The following is a 19,117-nucleotide window of genomic DNA, read 5'->3' on the forward strand; positions in this document are numbered from 1 at the left end:
AAATTGGTGGGATTAAAAAACATGCCTAAACCTAGGCAGTTGTTACTGCTCTCTTTGACTTGTGGTACGCTTTTTAAATCAAAGCCTCGGGGTTTTGGGGTTTTTTTCTACAGTACAGTTATTTGGAGATAATTATTTTTTGCTGAAGTATCTGGTAGGCTAAATTACTTTGACCTCTGCTGTAGCATTGCTGTATTGTTTTGTATAACTTAAGTGTTTGTTACCTGGGTTTGGATGTTGAATATGTTTAGAAAAAAAAGGTTTAAGGTAATCTAAATAAACTCAGGCTTCTCTGGCAAAAGAAGGGTTCATGTGCTTCAGAAAGGCCAAGACAGTTCTTCCATTGTCCCTCACCACACTGCAGTAAGGTGGGAGTGCATTTACCTTCTGTACCTCCACAGAACTGTGCAGGCTGACTCCTCTCGTTATCCTGAGAGTCCTGAAGCTGCCTCTGGCTCCAGAAGACCATCTGCACCATGGAACTCTTCAGTAGATTTCAGGGCTGGTGTTGCTGTCTCTGTAGTTGCTGCCTTGGTTCATGCATCAACTACTTTTCCTCATTCTGTCAGCTAATTAGTAACTTTGGCAGCTTTCACATGCAGTAAGCTCCTGGGCTGTGTTCACCTTGACATAGATTCCTCACTGCTGTAATGTGGATACGTTTTAGTATTACTTATTCCTTGCACAGGATTTTAGTTCAGGGTACAGTAAGATCTGCTCACATTTTAGAGTGCAGCATTCTGAGCTCCAAGGTTTTTTCTGGGAATTGGAGATAGGTTTAAAGTATCAGATGGAGGAGAACAGGTTGGGAATTTGGTTTGCTGGGTTTTTTTAAAAGACTGATCATTTAGTAATTGCAGTAGTCTAGGAACGGAGTGAGGACACCTCCATGTTGTGGCATTTAAGCAGTTAGTAATTTCTAAGGTATCGCTGCGGCAATTTAGTCATACCAGGCTTATTTTAAGAGCTAATGAGAAGAAATGCTGTCTCCCATCCTTGTTGCTGGCATGCAGTGAGCAGGAGCCCCGGATCCCTGTGAGGGCGTGTTACCACAGCGACCAGCCTCCGCCTCTGCAGCGGATGTGGGAGGGAGCGACCAGGCCTTCCCATCTGCCCTTCAGACAGAATCTGCTGGCACCCTGCTTTCAGCTTTCAAAGTCACTTGCAATTAGGATGAAAAGTCTTCAACCTGTTAAGCAAATTACTTCACTGCACATAAGATCAAGCAGCTCTCAGATGCTTCCTGGGCTCTCTGATGATTTAACATGGTGGTTATGATTTATTTCATCTCTCTAAAGATGCGCCAGCTCTGCTTCCCGACATCCTGTAAGAAGAGGGATGTTGACTGTGCATGGCACACAGACTCACTGAATATGCTGAGTTGGAAGGGACCCAGAAAAATCATAGAGTCCAACTCCTTGCTGTGTACAAGGCCACTCCCAAGAGTCACACCCTGTGCCTGAGAGCAGTGTCCAAATGCTCCTGGAGCTCTGGCAGCCTTGGGACTGTGATCACTCCCTGGGAAGCCGGGTCAGTGTCCTACCACCCTCTGGGGGAAGAACCTTTTTCTAATATCTAACCTAAACCTCCCCTGCCCCAGCTTCAGGCCATTCCTTTGGGTCCTGTCAACAGTCACCACAAAGAAGATATCAATGCCTACAGAGGTAAGCACCTTCTGTGGGTTACCATCAGGCAGCCTGTCAGAAACTGCTCCGATTATTCCCCTCTGAAAGGGCTGTTTGCCAGAACTGCAGGTGTTTAAAGCAGTCCCAGGAGTCTTTGTTCACATCCTGTCTTCTTTGTACCTGCCAGCTCTTTTCCTCTCTTTCCTCTTCTGCTGAATGCTAGCGGTATGCATGAGACCTGCCTTGCAGGACAGGGATTGATCCAAAAATTTTTAAGGACTGCTTTGAGATACTCATAACATACAAAATCCGATATTTTTTTGGTCTTAAGAAGCTACAGAGTTGCTATAAAATACTAGTTTGCTGATTCTCAAAGCTTTGTAGGCTTTGTTTCATCCCTGCCTTAGGGATATGCAGAAAATTGCTGCAGATTCTGGTTCAGTGTTGCAGCTGCAAGAAAACACAATTTTGAAACACCCTAGCTCTTATTTTAGTGTAAGTAGTGGGTTTATTTAATCAGAAAATAGCCATTTACCCATGCTGGCAGGTGGAGAACTGCAGCTGTTAGCATCTCACTGCATCCCAGCACATAAATCAGAGGTGGGACTCATTACCACTGCAGAGCCTCCCTGCTAGTTCCTCTCTTGCTGTCTGCACTAGGATAATCCAGGTTTTAACATGAGTACAACTTGCTTTCCTGTGGTGGGATACACAGGAGCAAGCCACTTGCCAGCTGGAGTGAGTTTTACTTGGAATGAGGTGTTTTACCCTCCACTCTGGTGTTGCCTTGCCATCAGCATCTTTTTTCCTTTTCTGATCTGATGAGAAGAGCCACGTGCCCAGCGGGCCCTTAGTATCTGCATGTGCTGGGACACCTTTACACCTCCCATCATCCTGTTCTAAAAAAATCCATGGGAACTTCTCATCTCTGCTGCTGTCAATCCAATTATCCCTTCTTTTCTTTATAAGCTGCGATAAACAAATACCTTTTTTTGTTGTTGTTTTATGGAGACTGTAAGTTTCCACAACTGGAAAAGCTCTGTCTGATGTCATGCAACAATTCTTAACAGAATACGATGGCAAAGAAGGATTAAACCCAGGTTTGTTACCTAAAGGTTCCCAAGATAAATAACTGCCCTTTCTCAAGTAATTTTGTTTACAGTTCTTTTCCTTTTAGACTAATTAGTTGCAGTATTTTTTTATTGCTATAGTCTTGATGCTAGACAATAGTTACAATACAGTTAACGTATAGTTAATAATAGGGCTGTCATGAGAATGGTATTAGTAATATTTTTTCTTATACGAGTTATCCTGAGTCACTGGTGACAGCAGCTTCTCAAGCTGGCAGATGGTGTCTCTGTAAGAAAACATGTTTTCTTGCCTTGCCCATCAGTTCATTCCCAGACTGAGCAAAGAGAACTCGGTGGTAGCAGCATCTGTTGATGGAATAGTTCCTGTTAAACTCCATCTGCCTGCCAGCTCTAGGATGTTCAAACTGTGGTGTATATATAAGGTACAAAAGGTATTATTAGAATTCTGATGTATCACAAACTAGAGTGGGTTTAGTTATGTAAGACGGACATTTTTGGACAGCTCTAAGAAGTAATAAAAAAATCTCATGGGTAGAGAGATGATGCTCAGCAGTTGCTTTTTCAGCCTGCATTATTATTTGCACCCATGCAGTGCAAGATGGAGATTTTTGACTGATCTGAAGCCAAGCCAGTTCTTGCAGGGTGGCTGCGTGGGAGCCTAACTTCTGAAGCAGAGGTGAAAGGACAAAAAGAAAAGATCCCTGGGGCTGAAAGGGAGGATGACGACCCCCCCACCCCAGAAAACATGAGCCTATAATTTGGCCAAAAAAGTGCAGGCAGCCCCCAGCACTGTCACTAGTGACAGCAGGAGGTGCCTTGCCAGTGGCTCCTGGTGGCCACTGCACTGCATGGGAAACCCACGCTCCAGCACCTCGTGTCCCACAGGGAGCAGTGCTCTGTCCTTGGGGGACCCTTCCAGGCAGGGGCTGGGAGCTGGAGCTGCTGCAGCTGCTCTTTCACATGAAACAAGTCAAGAGCCTGCCCACTTGTACTGCAGAGAGGAAAGCCATCTGAGACTGCTAATCTGGCTGATGGAACTAAGCATGGGCTGCTACTGAGCAGTGAAACCCTTGGGGCTGGGGCTGGATGCTGCTCTGGTGCCTCTCCCCTCCTCTGTACCCAAGAGATCATCCTGGTCTCCTCTGTCCCTTTCTGAATGGGAGAAAGTTGTCCCTAGTGCTGGCACATCCGAGGAGCAGAGTGGCATGCCATAGGGTGGTGCAGTATGCCAGCACAAGTGTTTTTCTAACTCAGGTGCACTCTAAAGTATTTTTGGTGGTGTAGGTTGTTGGGTATTTTTAACACTTCTGCGGAGTAGCAGAGCACTCAGCAGGTGGAGAGTGCAGCAGCTTCCCTCCCTCTTGCCATGCTAACACAGGCAAAGTCATTTTTGGAGCATGGGTAAGCCCAGTAAGGATTAGTGAACTGGCAAGGACAGGACATGTACCTCGGGCTAGGGGACTGCCTGCAGTAGACCTTGGGGGTCAGGTTGTCAGGAGAGGGAAGCTGCCAACAGGCTGTTGTTTGAGCTGCAGCCAATAGCCAGCTGTTATTAAATCGTGTCTGGTGGGAGAATCACCGCAGAGGCAGCAGTATTTGCAATTTGAAAGAAGTTAAAATGGTGATAACAACCCCCGTCTGTCCTAGGGAGGGACCAAAAACCAGGATATACCAGCCACCGGCCCCCACTGGGGGCATCTCTTGCTGATCACTGTGTGTTCAGAGATTTGTTCAGTAGACTTTTATGCCAGCAGACAGGAAAGCTTGCAACATGGGATGTAGTGTTGTTACACAAACTAAATGGAATTTGTATAATCCTGACTCATCTTTGGTAGGTGGGGATGAATCAGATGTCCTTTTTCCAGCAGGAGATGCCAAGGACCAGCATGGAAAGTATGAGTGCTTGAAAGACTCCCTGGCCATGCTGGCCACAAACTAGCAAGGTGCCTTGATTTTAACTTTGCTTTCACTGTAGGAAAGTCATCATAGGCAGCTTGGAATCAGGAACTACAGCCAGGCTAAGCTGCTGCTGCCACCCTCATCTGTGAGGACATTTCCTGAAGTAAACAGAGGAAAAGTGACAGAAAAAAATTCACTCTTGGGTTCCTCCTTCTTTTATTATGTGCTTATTTCATTTCCAGAGAAGGCACTGGAAAGGCAAAAGTGCAAGCACAGCTGCTGCTGGTCCCGAGTGCCTGTGTGCCCATTCCTGCAGAGGAGCAGTACCCCTTGTGTCACACAGCACCATCCCCAGCACCCCATCCCCAGCTGTCCAGGTGGCAGCCCCGAGGGACCAGCAGGAAACCCGCCAAGCTGTGTGATTTGGGATGGATTTCTCAAGCTCATTGACACCCAGAGCTATGCAGTGTCTCCCACTTCCTAAGGCTCTCCCAAAGCTAGGGTACAGCTGTGCCTGTTGTGTCTGTTCTCACAGACACAGAACCCCCTTGGGTTCTGGAATACAGTGTATTCTCTCACTTCTTGGTCTCCTCTTCCAAGAAAGAAGTGCCTGGAGCACACAGATGATGTCTGGCCCTGCTCATGCCCATAAGTCATGGCAGCAGTTGTCATACCTTGCAGGACCACATATATAAACTGCTGGCAGTTTCTGTCCTCTACTTCACTGCTTGAAGTGATGTATTGAGTAGTTTGGTGGGATATATACTTAGCTATACCAAGATTTTCTGAGAAAATTGTATTAGATAACATCTAGGACAAAATATAAGTTTTACAGCAACACTTGCTCTCTTTGTGTGGTCTGCGGGGTCACTGCGTGGGTATTACTCATCTCCCACACCGTGTTCAGGTTCAGCACTCTCCTTTTGCTGGGTAAATGCACGGAACACACAGCACAGGAGCTGCTGATGGCACCATCTGCAAAAGCCTAATGGCTCATTCATTAAGCAGTGGGAACCGGCACCGCCACAGTCTAATCAGATATTGTATGAATAATTCAGAAATAATCCTTGTACTTGAATTAATATAAGGAGGAGGAAGGAAAAAGCCCCATACATATGGCACGTTAAGGGAACAAAACAGGCATTTTTCAATGTGCCAGGCTGCTGAGCTCTGTGGTACTGATGTTAATCACGCAGGTGGCTAATTCCTGATGAGGAACTGACTGAGGGGTTCTGGCCCAGCACTCGGAACGTGTTCATAAGCGGAAAATCCAAACGTAACGGAAAATCCAAAAATCCATCAGCCTCGCATTTTGCAATATGCCTGTGGTTGTGTTGTATTGTGTAAGCAGGTGGGGGACTGAGTTTGGGAGGTGTGGCCTGAGGCTGTGCTCTTTGTGCTGCTTGAGGATGGCTGTGATCAGGTGTGTGCTGTCCCTCAGCAGCTCCTGCCTGCACATCCTGAGCTGCTGCTCTGGCTAAAGTACTGGTGTGATGCACTGAGCACTGAGTGCCCAGTGCTCAGGGAGCCTCAGGGTGGTAGATGCTGTATAAATAGAATATACAGACATAAAGTATTAGGGTGCATATTTTTTCATCAGGGCCCTTAGTGACAGGGCAAGGGATGACAGTTTTAAATTGACAGAGGGCAGGATTAGATAGGAAATAAGGAAGAAAGTCTTCCCTGTCAGGGGAGTGAGGCACTGGCAGATTGCCCAAAGGAGCTGTGGCCGCCCTGCCTCTGGGGAGCAGTCAATTTTCTGCTGTTGGTCCTCTGGGAGTAGTCAATTTCTCCAAAAACAGTACTCCTGTGCAGAAGAAATGTCTTCCCAGCTTTTGACAATCATCAAGTCATACAGATTTTTCTATTACATTTTTCCTATTTCATATCTAGAAATGCTTGGGCTTGAAGGCACGCTTTTGCCAACAGATGTAACCCTGTGACAGTGCCTTCAGCTGTCTGCCTTGAACACCAGTGTCACCGCTTGGCTGCTTGGGGATGAGCCAGCAAGTGCTGCAGGCATATGGCCTGTGTACCAGGCGTGCTGCATGTGCAACACTGCGTCTCACATATGTGCAGGTTTTGAGCAAAGCCCTTTTTTCCCCACTGGGAATACACTTCCTACTATAGTTCATATGTAGGTAAGTGCCTGAGGTGTGTGTGTTCTGCTCTTGCCTGTTCAGAGGAGCGGGGACCTCTCAGCACGGCACAGCACGGTGTTACCTCATATGTCATACCTCATACATGTGGAAAAACTGAGGTATTGACTGCAACTCCTCACAAACAGAACTGTTTTAGGCCTATGATCCTCACTAACCAACTCTGATTTCTTTGGATAATGCTTTGTTAGCTCTGTTTTGTTAACAGCCAGAAAAAGTATAATTAAGCCCTGAAAAATCCTCTTGGCCTTGTATTATATCTAAATCAGCATCTCTTTTATAGATGATTAAAAATGGGAGTCTCAAGATGTCGAGTTGTTCGAGACGTTGCAGTATTTGGGCCTTTACAGTATTTAACATCTTGAGAGTCATTAGGGTTTCTCACCCTTCATGCTGCTTGGGCATTGCAAATGTTCACCCTGTAGTTAAAGATTCTCTCCTCACACATGGATAGCATGAGTTGCCATCTTCCATGAACACATTCTTTAAATCTGGGGGAAACTGCCTGTTGCGGAGATGTTCCTCAGCTCTGGGCAGTGTTTGTGGATTTCTCCCTACCAAAGTCCTTCATCTTATCTCCTATGAGATCACCTTCTTTTAATAAAACTCATAATTTTAAAAAGCAGTCCTGGGAGGTTTAGTCCAAAATGTAATAGAAGATACATTTTAATAACCAGGAAAGGAAAATGATTTTTTTCCCCAAGAAAATACCTAGAGATTAGTGATAGGAGCATCTGAAAAGGGGAAGTTTAATTGTAAGCTGGTTTTTAAATATTGAATGTTTAAATAGAATGCGGTGGTACTTTCCTTTAATCATATATAAACAGTGATAAAAAGAAAAATATAAGTATTCTAAAACAAGAAGTATATGCTTCTGTTCTGCTCTTGTTGATCACATGTTACAAGAATTCTTATGGTGAAAACAGCAATGGAATTAACAAACACTATTAAGCATTTGCTGGAAGTTGTAAAGCTATTACTCTGAAAACAAATTTAGGACTGGAAATATGGAATCTGTATTTTACCCTTCTTGCTTTAAGTTAAGCATGTTTTGCTAGCTAGAAAGCTAGAAAGGAAGTGTTCTCTTATTGTTCCCCAAACGTAGGAAGGACAAAACAGGCATGATTTATTCTGACATAAAAAAATCAGATGTAAATTGACTTCAGTTTTTATTGTGTCAATCCACCTGCAAAATCCTCTTTGGTCCCAGCACATCTTTAAAGTGCAGGAGCTCTGTTTGATGCAGTTAAAATTGATCCCTATACAGAAGGCATGAAATGAATACACCACTGTTCTGCGTTCTGAATTTCAAGAGCCTTAAAATCCTTACAAGTTAAATAATTAAGAAGTTATTATTGCACTCAAGTTCAGCATTCAGTGTAGCATCAAAGTGTTCTGAGTTGGCAGCACTCCTTGCTGACTGCTCAGAAGGAACAGCAGGTCGCACTGGAGGAATCTCTTCAGGAAAAGGAAAGGAGGGGCTCAAGGTTCCCAGAGAAAGAAGTACGAGTTATGGGACTGCGCAGGTGTCAGCACAGGGGACCAGGAGATCCCACTTCAGAGCTGGAGTCCAGCTGGAAGGATCCACTGGTGATGGTTTCATTGGTTGGGATGAAGATTGTCCCTGCAAGGACAGCAGGGCTGGGGACTATGAACCTGGCTGCTGCAAAGCCAAGGGATAAAACAGGATAGCTGAATCAAGGAGAATTTCTCCCACCACAGGTTCTAAGCATTATGTGGCAGAGTGTCTGGGAGAGTGATCAGGACCTCTGGTCTAAAACTTCAGAGCCAAGACATAAGGTCAACATGCCAAAAACTCCCAATGCAGAAGTGACTGCAGGGACACTCATGGTGCTGAACCTCTTTTTTTGTGTGCTTGAATTAAAAAAACCACTGGACAAGTGCTATCAGCCTGGCATGACTTGTAAAATATACTTTAAATTCTCTTCATTTTACGTGTTTTAAGTCAAATACTTAGGGTGACAGACTTTTTCTCCTATGGAGTTGTCAAGGACACCTGACTGGAAGGAAAACAAGTAGATTTGTGTGAAAAGCAGCACACGCAAAGACCTTTGTGCCATGTATGAACTGTGAAATCAATTAACATTTCAGATATTAATACCAGAGAAGTAGTAGCAGCTGCCATCTTCTTTATGCTATTATGCAAGCCGACCACAGAAATTCAATGTAAGTAAAGAGAGTGTAGTTTTCACTTCTTTAATCAAATCAGTTTACTGGTGAATTGGGAAGAAACAGGGTGTTGTAATTATCATGGCCTAATTCTGCAAGTCACAGGATGAGCCCAAGGCTTGTGCAAGATGAATTGCATGACCCTTCTTGAACATTAAAACTAGTGCACCAATCCTAACATCCATTTCTTATATTCAAATTCAAATCAGTAGAACCTATGTTCTGCTGCTGTTTTGGTTAATTGGAATAAGTTAGAATGTTTATGTGGAGGCAGGATTGGAGCAGCCAGGGTAAGCACGACGGGTAATTTCCTGCCCTACCGATACCTGCGGGCACAGCTACTGGGGCAGCTTCCCAGAAGGAGCTGGGCTTGTGCAGAACGCCTTTGCGACTCTGCTGCCTTCCTAACAGGCTCGTAAGAGACGTTAATACACCAGCATTATTTTATCTAGAATAGTTAGTACACTGTATGCTCACAGCGTAAATTTGAGACGGGTGTTTTGTATTTAAAGCCATTAGTATGCTTCAATAAAGCGATTCGCGTGCAAAACTTTACATTCTGAAAATGGTGCTGCACGGCGGTAACAGAGAGGGCGGGATCTCGTCCTGCCGTTCCTAGCAATGGCGATGCCGCCAGGATGCTGCGCAGCCAACAAAGGCGGCCGGTCACAGGCAGCGCACGGGCCGCAGGCGCTGTGCAGGCGGGCCCGAGAGTGCCCGGTTAACGAGGTGTGGAAGGAAAGGCAGCATCGCTCCGGGACACGGTTCCCGGCCGCGCCCCGGGACCTGGGGGGTGACCTCGGCCGGGCCCGGGCACAGCGGCCGCACCGCCGGCGGAGGGGCTGAACCGCCAGAGCTGGCAGCGTGTGGCTCCTCCCGTCCTTTGTTGGCCTGCAACCGGAGCAGCGGCCGCGGGCTCTTTCCCCGGCTGCCCTTCGAGGCCTGAGGCGCTCGGGCACGGGGAGAGCCCGGCGGGCCCCGGGCAGCGTCTCCCACGGCACACGGGCGGCGCCGGCTTCGGCGCGGGGGAGATCGGCCCCGGCGGCCGGCGCGCTTCTGCCCGCCGGCACCGCTCGGGAACCCCCCCCGAGCTGTGCGGGCTGCGGGAGGCCGCGACCCGGCCCCGGCCCCGCGGCGCTCGGCGGCCCCGCAGCCTCCCCGCCCCCGGCACTCTCCAGGGAGCCGTTCCACACGGAATCACACGGGAGCGTCTCCCCATCTGTGCCGCCGAGCACCCCCACCCCCACCGCCCAGCCCCGCAGCCTCCTGCCATTATGTTCCTCCGACGCGGGGCTGGGCCGCGCCGCGGGCCGTAGCCCTGCCCGAGCCCGCCGGCTCCGGCCGCAGCAGGTGTGTCGCATGGGGACCGGAGGTTGCATGCTATGGGGTCGCTTCCTCCCGGCCCGGCGGCGGCCGGAGCCCCGGGAGCACCCGTGCAGGGACTGCCCGGGCTGGCGGCTCCGGGCCGGCCGGGCGGGGGCGGATCGTTCTCCCCGCCGCCGAAGGGGCCACGGCCTCTCCTCCCCGGCCGTCCCCAGGGTTCGCAAGGCCCGCTCGGACAGGGCCAATTCGTGCCGGGAGCGCGCAGACCCGCGGGGAGGTGTCCGGGGCCGCGGCAGCCCGGAGGAGGGAGAGGCCCCCCGGACCGAGGGGCCGAGGGAGGGCCGGCCGCGGTTGCGGCCGCGACAGTCTGTGTGGGGAAGACGGGCCGAGGCAGCGGAAGAACATGGTGGTTCTCCCCAGAACGGGGTGGGGATGAGGGATGCGAAGAAGGTGTCTCCGCAGGGAGGGGTGCAGGGTTGTGCCCGAGACCTCTGTTCAGTTGCAGGTGCAGCCAGGGGCAGAGGGGCTTTGCCGGGGTCGCCCATCCACCCGGAGGGAGCCCTGCAGAGCAGCATCTCCCGCAGCCTCCGAGAGGAGGGGGTTTCAGCGCGTAGGCGGAGGTGGTTACTGGTGTTCCCAGAGCAAGGGTGAGTAGCCAAGAGGAGCGGGGTGGCTGCTGTCTCGGTCTGGGTGCCTGTCAGCCATGCAGGAGGAAGGCCCTTGCGTGGCCGAGGTGAAGGGGAGCGGGCAGGAGCAGAGCGGCCACGGGCACAGGTGGGTGCGGACCCCCGGAGCGGCGTGGGCACCGCAAGGGGCTGAGACCCTGGGCAGGCATCGCCTGAGAGGCGCAGGGCCGGGCAGGCGGTCTGTCCGCACAATCTCTGCGGGGTGGGAGCTGCGCAGAGCCTGACCGGGCCTCCCCAGCCGGCGGGTGCAAGCCGGGGGGGCTGCCCAGCCGTGGGGCCGCAGCTCGCCGCTTCTCAAGGCCTCCAGCATAGTCGAATAGCAAAAGAAAAAAAAAAAAAATCAGTGTAGCAGCCAAGTCGGTGCTGCGAGGAGGGGGCAAAGGAGCTATTTTGTAGGCATCTTGCTGCTGTGGAAATGGATTTCTTGAGGGGAGGGAGGCGTATTTGTGGGTACTCTATAGTAATGCTGCTCAGAGCGCAGAAAATGCCACTCGGGCGGCCCCAGACGGAACGAGGAGTGGGGAGGGCAGATGGGAGAAGCCCTTGATCGGGCACCCCATGGCCGTGGGCATGAGGGGACAGATGTGACGTGTGTGAGTAGCCACCCCTCATCTGGGGAGCAGAGGGGCAGCAGTCCGGGTTAGCAGCCTGTCTCCCAGGGCTGTGGCCGAGCCTGCCTGGTGCTGCAAGAGAGATCCTGTGAGGATTTTTATTGCGGTCTCTTTGTTAGCTACAGACAGGCACGCACACACAGCTCTCAGCCAGGTTGTGGGAGGTAAGTGGGGGAGGCGAGCAAGGGAGCGTGTGGGGGGCTCTGGGGAGCAGGGGCCGCGTGGGCCGGGCAAGAGGGGAGCCGGGGCACAGGGCTGTGCCAGCCCCATGCCACACAAAAACCAGCCCCTGCGATTTTCAGGGTCTTGTTGGCAACTCAGCGAGGGTTGCCATAGCTTTTTATGTAGGGTGACCAGAACCGGCTGGAACTGGTTTGAGGCAGATCAGCTCCTGAACACAATGCAGTCACTGAGCTACTACACTGGGATAGCTTCCTCCCTTCATGGCAGCCAAAAGCAGAGGAGCTTGCAGAAAGATACCATCCCAAAACAGTATGTGAATGCACACTTTAGACACACAGCACTGGTATGTGGCTAACGTAGTCATAAAGGGTTCTGTATGTAAATGTACATATTTGCAGTAACTGAGATTACTTTGGCTTTTCGTGCCTTTTTATGCTTAAGGAATGGGCAAGAGCTGAGATTTATGACCCTTACTAAAATATTTTTGCTTTGTAAGGGTGGGACACTGGTTATGCAGTCTATTTTAAAACTAAACTAAATAAAATTGATTGAATTATTTGTAATTGTAGATATGCTTGTGACTGAGGATGCTTTGCATGCTGTTTTATTTACAGGGTGCTGTCTTGTGGTTTGCTTCCTTAGGAAACATTAAGGGGGGGGAGTTGCTGTGCCTTTCTCTAAGGCCAGAAGGAAACAATATTGCTGTAGAATTTTGCATAAAAGCATTGAAAAGATGCTGTAAGGCATACTCGTTTTCCCTTTTTTTTTTCCTTGTAGGCCTATTGATTGGGGCTGCCTTTAACCCTTTGGTGTTTGCAGAGGTAATGCGGCTGTGGCAGTAACTGAGCACTGGCTAAAAAAATCCCTGAAAGGTCAAGGTTCACAAGGTGAGAGTGGTGGTTTGGGCTGAATAGAACAATAGCGTGGAGTTACATCCTGATTGCACACTTGGCACATTAGGAAGGAGGCAATTGTTTAAGTGTTAATGAAGAAATGCTATTATGGTCCTCCAGTTTTAAAAGGATTAAAGCTATTATTTGTAAAGACTTACTGATATCTTGGCTAAATACAGTATTTTCATTGAAATATATCCAGATAAACTTTTTTTTTTTTTCACAGTGTAGTGATACGGAATAGGCCTCTGAATGACAATCATGAATTGCCGACCAGTTGTGGCAGGGAGCTGTTCTGTGCTGTATTAAGAGACTCACACATGCAGGATTTGCTGTCTGATTATTTACACATTGTTGTTTGAACACATCTCAGAGACCCAATACTTGGGTTTTAATTAAGGTCTTCCGTGTTAAACATGTACTTAATATCGCCTACAGAGAAAAAAACTGTGCAAAAGAAATAGCTTTTCTTAAACTTCTGTGACCTGGGGAGGATTTTGCAGCAGCCAAGTGGAAAGAAGTATTTTGGGGGGCTGGATGGAGCTCCAGTGGTGTGAATTATAATATCGTGCATAGGAAACCGGATGGGCAGTGCAGCAGCTGCAGAGGAGTGACTGCTTTTAACTTAAAGCAATGGATAATGGAGAGAATTTTTAGTTTTTCCTTCTCAACTAGAAAATACAAAATGTGTACTTAGATTTGAGCTGACGCTTTTATCTTCTATTGAAATCTGAAGGATTCAGAGAGACGGAGAGGGGCAGAGAGAAGGAAGCAGTAATGAATCTAGCAAAGGGAAGAACAAAGGCTGTTAGAGCTTGCACAGTGGATCACTAAACATTTTGCCTGGGGGATTCTTTTGCTAGAACTGTTACTTCCTATAACAGGAAATCAGCAACTCTAGAATGCCAACCAGTGTGATTTTTTAAAAATCTTCCTAGTCCTGGCTGTGTTAGCTGGTTTGGTAACCTACAATCAAGATAATATGGAGGCAGAACATTGGAAATACTCTGTTGTGGTGTGAAATGAGGGTCCTTTCCTCTGTGCTCAGCAGAATAGACAGTCCTAAAAGCCTTCAGAGGTTGTGGATACTGGGTAAGTTGTGTGCTGGCTGCTGAGGCAGGGTGATAATACAAGGGAACCTTTTTGTTTCTGACTGCAGTAGATTACGTAAGGCACTGAGCTATTAATTGTAGAAAAGTGGAAATAGCATGCTAACATTTGGCCTGAAATTCTGGGTTTGTGAGCTTTACTGCAGCTGTGATGTGTTGTTTTTCAGGTTTGATAGAGCAGTGAATAGCTTGTGGTGGAGCAAAAAATGCCTGACAGATCTCTGTGCAGATTTCTGCTCCTGTTCTTCAGCATCGGGATGCAGAGGGTCTATATTTGACTATAGATGCCTGTAGCAGAATGATGCTTGCAAACAGGAATTCTTGTTGCATGATAGGAGTAGGATCTTTTCCTGATGAGGATGCATGTTCTTTTCCAAGTGTCAGCTAAAATTCATATATTACACAAGAGCATCTTTTGGAATTTTTTTCCTTCTGCCAGAATAGTAGGCAGCTTTAAAATATTAAGTTCTTGGATTGTGACAAAATTCCTTGAATCTGTTTTGTTTGAGTTTTTGAATGCTATCTGTATTATGAATTTTTATTTTTAGCAAAGGAGATTTTGAATTTGCAGGGATTTTTGGTGTCTGTAAGATGAGAAAATTGAATAGATGGAGTCTGTGTTCTTGGTGAGTTATCTTTTTTCAGTCTAATAATATCTGTAAACGCTCTTCATCAGGAGATTTGGATCGTGCACGCAGGCCAGCTTGCCAGCAGCAAATGCTAATGCTGGAGGGCTGGTCTTCTGTATCAGCACCCAGGATCTCATTTTGCATTGGTCTCAGTTATTCGATCTTCAGAATTCTGGAGGGTAAGGATTTATCACATTCCAAGTCCCTTTGGAATGAATTGACTAACTTGTTTTCCTAGCCATATGCCTATGTGTTAAAATACAAATATGCAGCGGAGTACCAGGAATATATGTTCAGAAAAACCCAAACTTGACCCTAATGTTCTCGGGCCTGCTTGTTGGCCTGATGTGCCCTGCCTGGCTGGGAGAGCTCCCTGAGAGGCTACAGCTGCTCATGCTGTGCTTGGGGCACAGTTGTCATCCACTTCAAAAAAGGTACCTTAAAGGAAAGAGGTAGGAAGCTTGTGCCATTCAGAATGTAATTCCAGTCTGCATTCATTTGGGAATCTCAACATTTTCTTCATTGTTGTTGTGCATTTGAATTATTCACATGGTATTACCCCAGCCTATTTTGCATATAGAAGTACAAAATTAAGCCATGATTGTAATTAATTTCTAAGTAGACTAGAAAAAGAGTGGCATGTAGATTTCTCTGCTTTTCAGGAATTCATCTCTGTTTTAGGAGGGATTTAGGAATTAGGTAGACCCAAACCCTGGCCTGAATCTATTGATAAATACAGGATTTGGTCAGCTGTAGCTGGGGATGGCCTGTTCAGCCCCATGTTGTGCATAAGGAGATTCCTTGCTCACGTGTTGAAACATCCCTGTTCTTTTTGCCAGCCAAAGGCTGATTGTCCTGAACGTTGAACCAGCTGCACATGGTTCTCTTCAGATTGTGCTAGCAGTGGTTCAGACTCCAGAAGATTCCTCTCCTCTTTCCCATCTTGTTTTCTCATACCCAAATAGAACCTGAAATACCCAGTTCAAAAACTGATGTGTTGTACTACAGGATGAGGCTCCTTAGGGAGTCACAAACTACAAGTAACACTATTTTGGCTGTAAGAATGGTGGATTAAGTGTTTTACTCATTGAGTCTTGAGCATGGAAGCAAATTGAATTTTCGCCTTTTTTGAAGGCAAGTGGATATGGTGTATAATATAGAAAAAGTAGGTTCTTGGGATAGACTTTAACTGTAAAACACCCATACTTCACAAAGATGTTTACATTAGGACTGGAATGACCTTACAGATGCTGTGGATGCTAAATGGATGCTAAATAAGACCATTATCCTAAGAAATCGAAAATTCTTAGGGTAAGAATTACTTTGCATATTACAAAAGGAATTTCTGTGATTTGTGGAACTCGGTGTTTGTCTGGGTTTTGCAACAGTAGCAGGTCATGGGCCCTTTGATAGTGAAAAGGAACCTTTCACTATGTTCATTATGTATATGAGCATGAGAGCCATTGCTGACTGTGGTTGAAGTGGCCTCTTGCACATCCCACTTGCCTGCTGAGTGTGTCAGACCAGGCAAGGCTGTGATTGGAGATGTGGTTCCCGTTTCCTGAAGAAGGTTTTGTGGTTAGATTAGCATATTGCTTTGTCTGTTTTTACAGTGCTTGGCTTTCAGAGCAAATGACTGGAAGTGTAAGTCAATCATAATTACCAATAACCAATGAAATGCTCATAATCTGTGTATTAAGATGAAGTTTGTCTAATGTTAGGATATATGTTACTGTAATTCTGATTTAATCCCTTATGTCTTCATCTCTGATGAAATTTCTTGTCACGACAATACAGAAACCAAAACCCAAAAAAGTGTGGTTTTATGCTGGCTAGGCTGGTATTGCTCTCTGTGTAGGCATTTTCTTCCAGAATGAGCTTGATGTTATTTAAGCATCATTACTCTTGTTTGGAAGTGGAGTAATTATTCCAGATTACTGGAATTTTGCTCTGGAATAGTGTGTCTGCCTGAGAATCAGTAGAAGTAATGGACCAATTCCTATATGTGGCTATAAGAAAACCAAGATGCTGCCATGTGCCAGATCCTGAAAAGAGGTTTCTCAGTGTTCTCTCAGTGTTCTCATTTCACAAAACTGGAAAGAATGCTGGTGTTTTTGGAAGAACATGCAAAAGAAAACGTCTCCATCCTACAGGATACACAGACCTCAAATGTAGTATGAGGATGTATGTATGTAGTTCAAAGAGCAGTAAAAACAAGAGTTTAGGGCAGGTAAAGGAATGTAGTAGAACGTGAATGCCATAAGTAGAGGAAGATGAAATTTGGTGGTTTTCCCATTTCCTTTGATAACAAATGGATTTGCTGCTGAGGGAACTGAAGTTGAGTAGTTGTCTGAACAAAAGCAAGGAGGCAAAGGGTAGGAATTCAGTAAGGCAGAATGGTCTGGTCCAGTTAAAGCAATTATATAAAGTTGTTAGACTTGTGGTTTAGCTATTTGGAAGATGTGGATGAATAGGAAGGTGAATGTCAAGAAGGAAGAGTTGGTTGGCTCTTCAAAGGTTAAGGATTAAATAAAAAAGTGAAAATTGAGCATGTAAGACCATGATTGTGATCCAGAAATTACAGAAGACTTCATGCATAGAAAATATTAATTGGAAAAGTATTGGGAAGGGATGAGGATTATTTGCCATTTCTGGAAAGCTTGAAGCTGTTCTTGTACCTGGTAGACAAAAATTAGGGGTCTGAGCAGTTTGCAGATAGGACCTGGCTGGGAGCTGCCAGGTTATTCTATTTCCTTGTCTTCATTAGGCTGCTGAACTTCCTCAGGACAATTCTGATTGGAGTGTTTACAATTGCTTGGCATTACCCAGAAACACACCTTTTAATCTCAGCAACAGCTTCTAGGCAGTTTGGTCTTTCTGTGGAGAATGCTGGGCCTAATCTGCAGGTGTCCTGAAGCCAGAGCTACAAGATAAAATTGACTTTGAAAGTAAGAAAAAATGTGTGCGTTTCTCTGGTGTGTCCCCTCATCTCAACAGAGAACATGGAATGGTAGGTTTGTTTTTCCTCATATGGCTAGAGTTGTTTCCCCTGTAACAAGTACAGATAGAGGGGCTGAGGAGGAGTGATAACAATTCCATGCAGTAAAACAAAAAGTCAGTTCTTCAGAAACAGCTGTTTACTTCTAAGCCCTGCTTGTCCTGCTTGCTGCTTCTGCTATCAGAAGAGAGTTCTCATGGTCTGGTTCTTGTTTTGACATAATTCCCCAAGTGAGTGCTTCACTGGAATGTGGTATCGGGTGAACTGGAGTAAAAAGGCTGACTGGGAGAAGCAAGGCAGTGGCACAGACAAGGAGTGCCTTGCTTTGGCTAAAAACTTCTGTGCCCTATGTTCTTCCTGCTGTTCATAGGATACATTTGAGGAGATGTGTTTCCAAGGAAACAACAATGTAGGAAGTCATGCACACATGCTTTGGGAAAGCATGAACAAATAATAAACCACTGCTGGTTCACCCCCAGAACTTACTTTCAGTGAGATGCTAACGCACAGATGCAGGGGTGGGTGTTGTGACTGAAGAGATTCAGGGAAACCATGTACTAAGGGTATATTCAGAATCTGTTATTTTAAGTTTTTAAGACTCGTTGTCTTCCCAGCAGTTCTCTCAACCACCATCAGAAAAGCAAAACCCAGAAACATTTCACCTTACTGCTTTGTGGCTCCCTAGCTGTGTAATTTTATTTGCCATATCCAGATTTTTTTCCTTGTTACTTTTATCATTGAATGAAAAGTAAGCAGAGTAGTGCTTGAATTTTTAAAGAAACTGGTTTTCTGTATAACTTTTGTCAAGCATTCTCAGATCACTTTTCAAAAAATTCCAGTTCCTGGAAAATCATGATTTCTTAGGGAACCAGGAGCTTGCCTGATTTCCTCTTCTGAAGTATTTACAGGCATCATGTTGGCCCAGAGAAGGAATAGACTCACAGCTTGTCTGGCAGCCAGGGTGTTGGTTGATTTTGATTTTGGATAAAAGGCAGAGTTTTATCCTTAAAGGAAAGAGTTACTAAAAGGTTTGGGGAGGGAAAAAAAAAAAGGGGGGAGGAATATGGCTACAGAGTCCTGGCAGTTGTGGTGGAAACATAGTTTATATACTGAATCTTAAGATGGGTGCCCTAGAATAGTGAGGAAGAGATTAATAAAATGGCCAGGTTAGACCTTCTCTTCCTTGTGTATCACAACTGACCATGTCTGTCTCCTTTTTTATTTAACTTTGATTGCTTGAAAAGTTAGAAGAATGAGAGAAGTTATTGATAAGGGTTCTCAGTAAAGGACAGCTGTGTCTCCTCTGCTGGGCAATTGTGGTCTTAAACATACTTGGAGGAAGAGGAATTAAGTGTGTAAGCAGGCCTTCATTCATTTTTATGGGTAAATGTTAATTAAACTCCAAGATACGTAATTGGAGGAAGTTTCAGACTATGGAGACTATGTAGTTCTTTTTGAGTGTATGCAACAACTGTAAAAAGACACCTATGGACAGACGTACAAGCAGAATGCAACTAATTAGTATCCCTGATTATGAGAAACTATGTCAAAGCTTTCTGTCAGTTTACATGGATTTGATATGCTTTCGTATCTGCAATCTTTTCCATTTAATCCTCATAGAAACTTGCTTGTGATTTTGATTCTATGCATGCAGTCCTTTTATTAAGGACTTCATAGGTTAGACAAAGGGCTGAAAACCTGTGTAAACAAATTTCTAAACC

The 19,117-nt window shown here is 46.1% G+C and overlaps 1 protein-coding gene across 9 annotated transcripts in view; it reads left to right on the forward strand.

Annotated features, from left to right (window-relative positions):
- The first annotated feature begins 9,639 nt into the window (after positions 1 to 9,639).
- The window catches only part of ZNF532 (zinc finger protein 532), a 34,480-nt gene continuing 25,002 nt past the window's right edge, over positions 9,640 to 19,117 (forward strand). The window contains exons 1-4 of one of the 9 annotated variants that reach the window (XM_041403808.1): positions 9,640 to 10,314; positions 10,793 to 10,934; positions 11,887 to 12,110; positions 12,545 to 12,654. Coding sequence is in view for 1 of the 9 variants with exons in the window: in XM_041403803.1 (XP_041259737.1) it covers positions 10,727 to 10,934 (208 nt within the window). In the remaining 8 variants the exon portion in view is untranslated. The other 8 variants (XM_041403805.1, XM_041403809.1, XM_041403810.1 and 5 more) reach the window with 8 other exon arrangements.

Source organism: Onychostruthus taczanowskii, unplaced genomic scaffold (assembly GCF_017590055.1).
Source record: "Onychostruthus taczanowskii isolate IOZ18803 unplaced genomic scaffold, ASM1759005v1 scaffold201, whole genome shotgun sequence".
NCBI lineage: Eukaryota > Metazoa > Chordata > Aves > Passeriformes > Passeridae > Onychostruthus > Onychostruthus taczanowskii.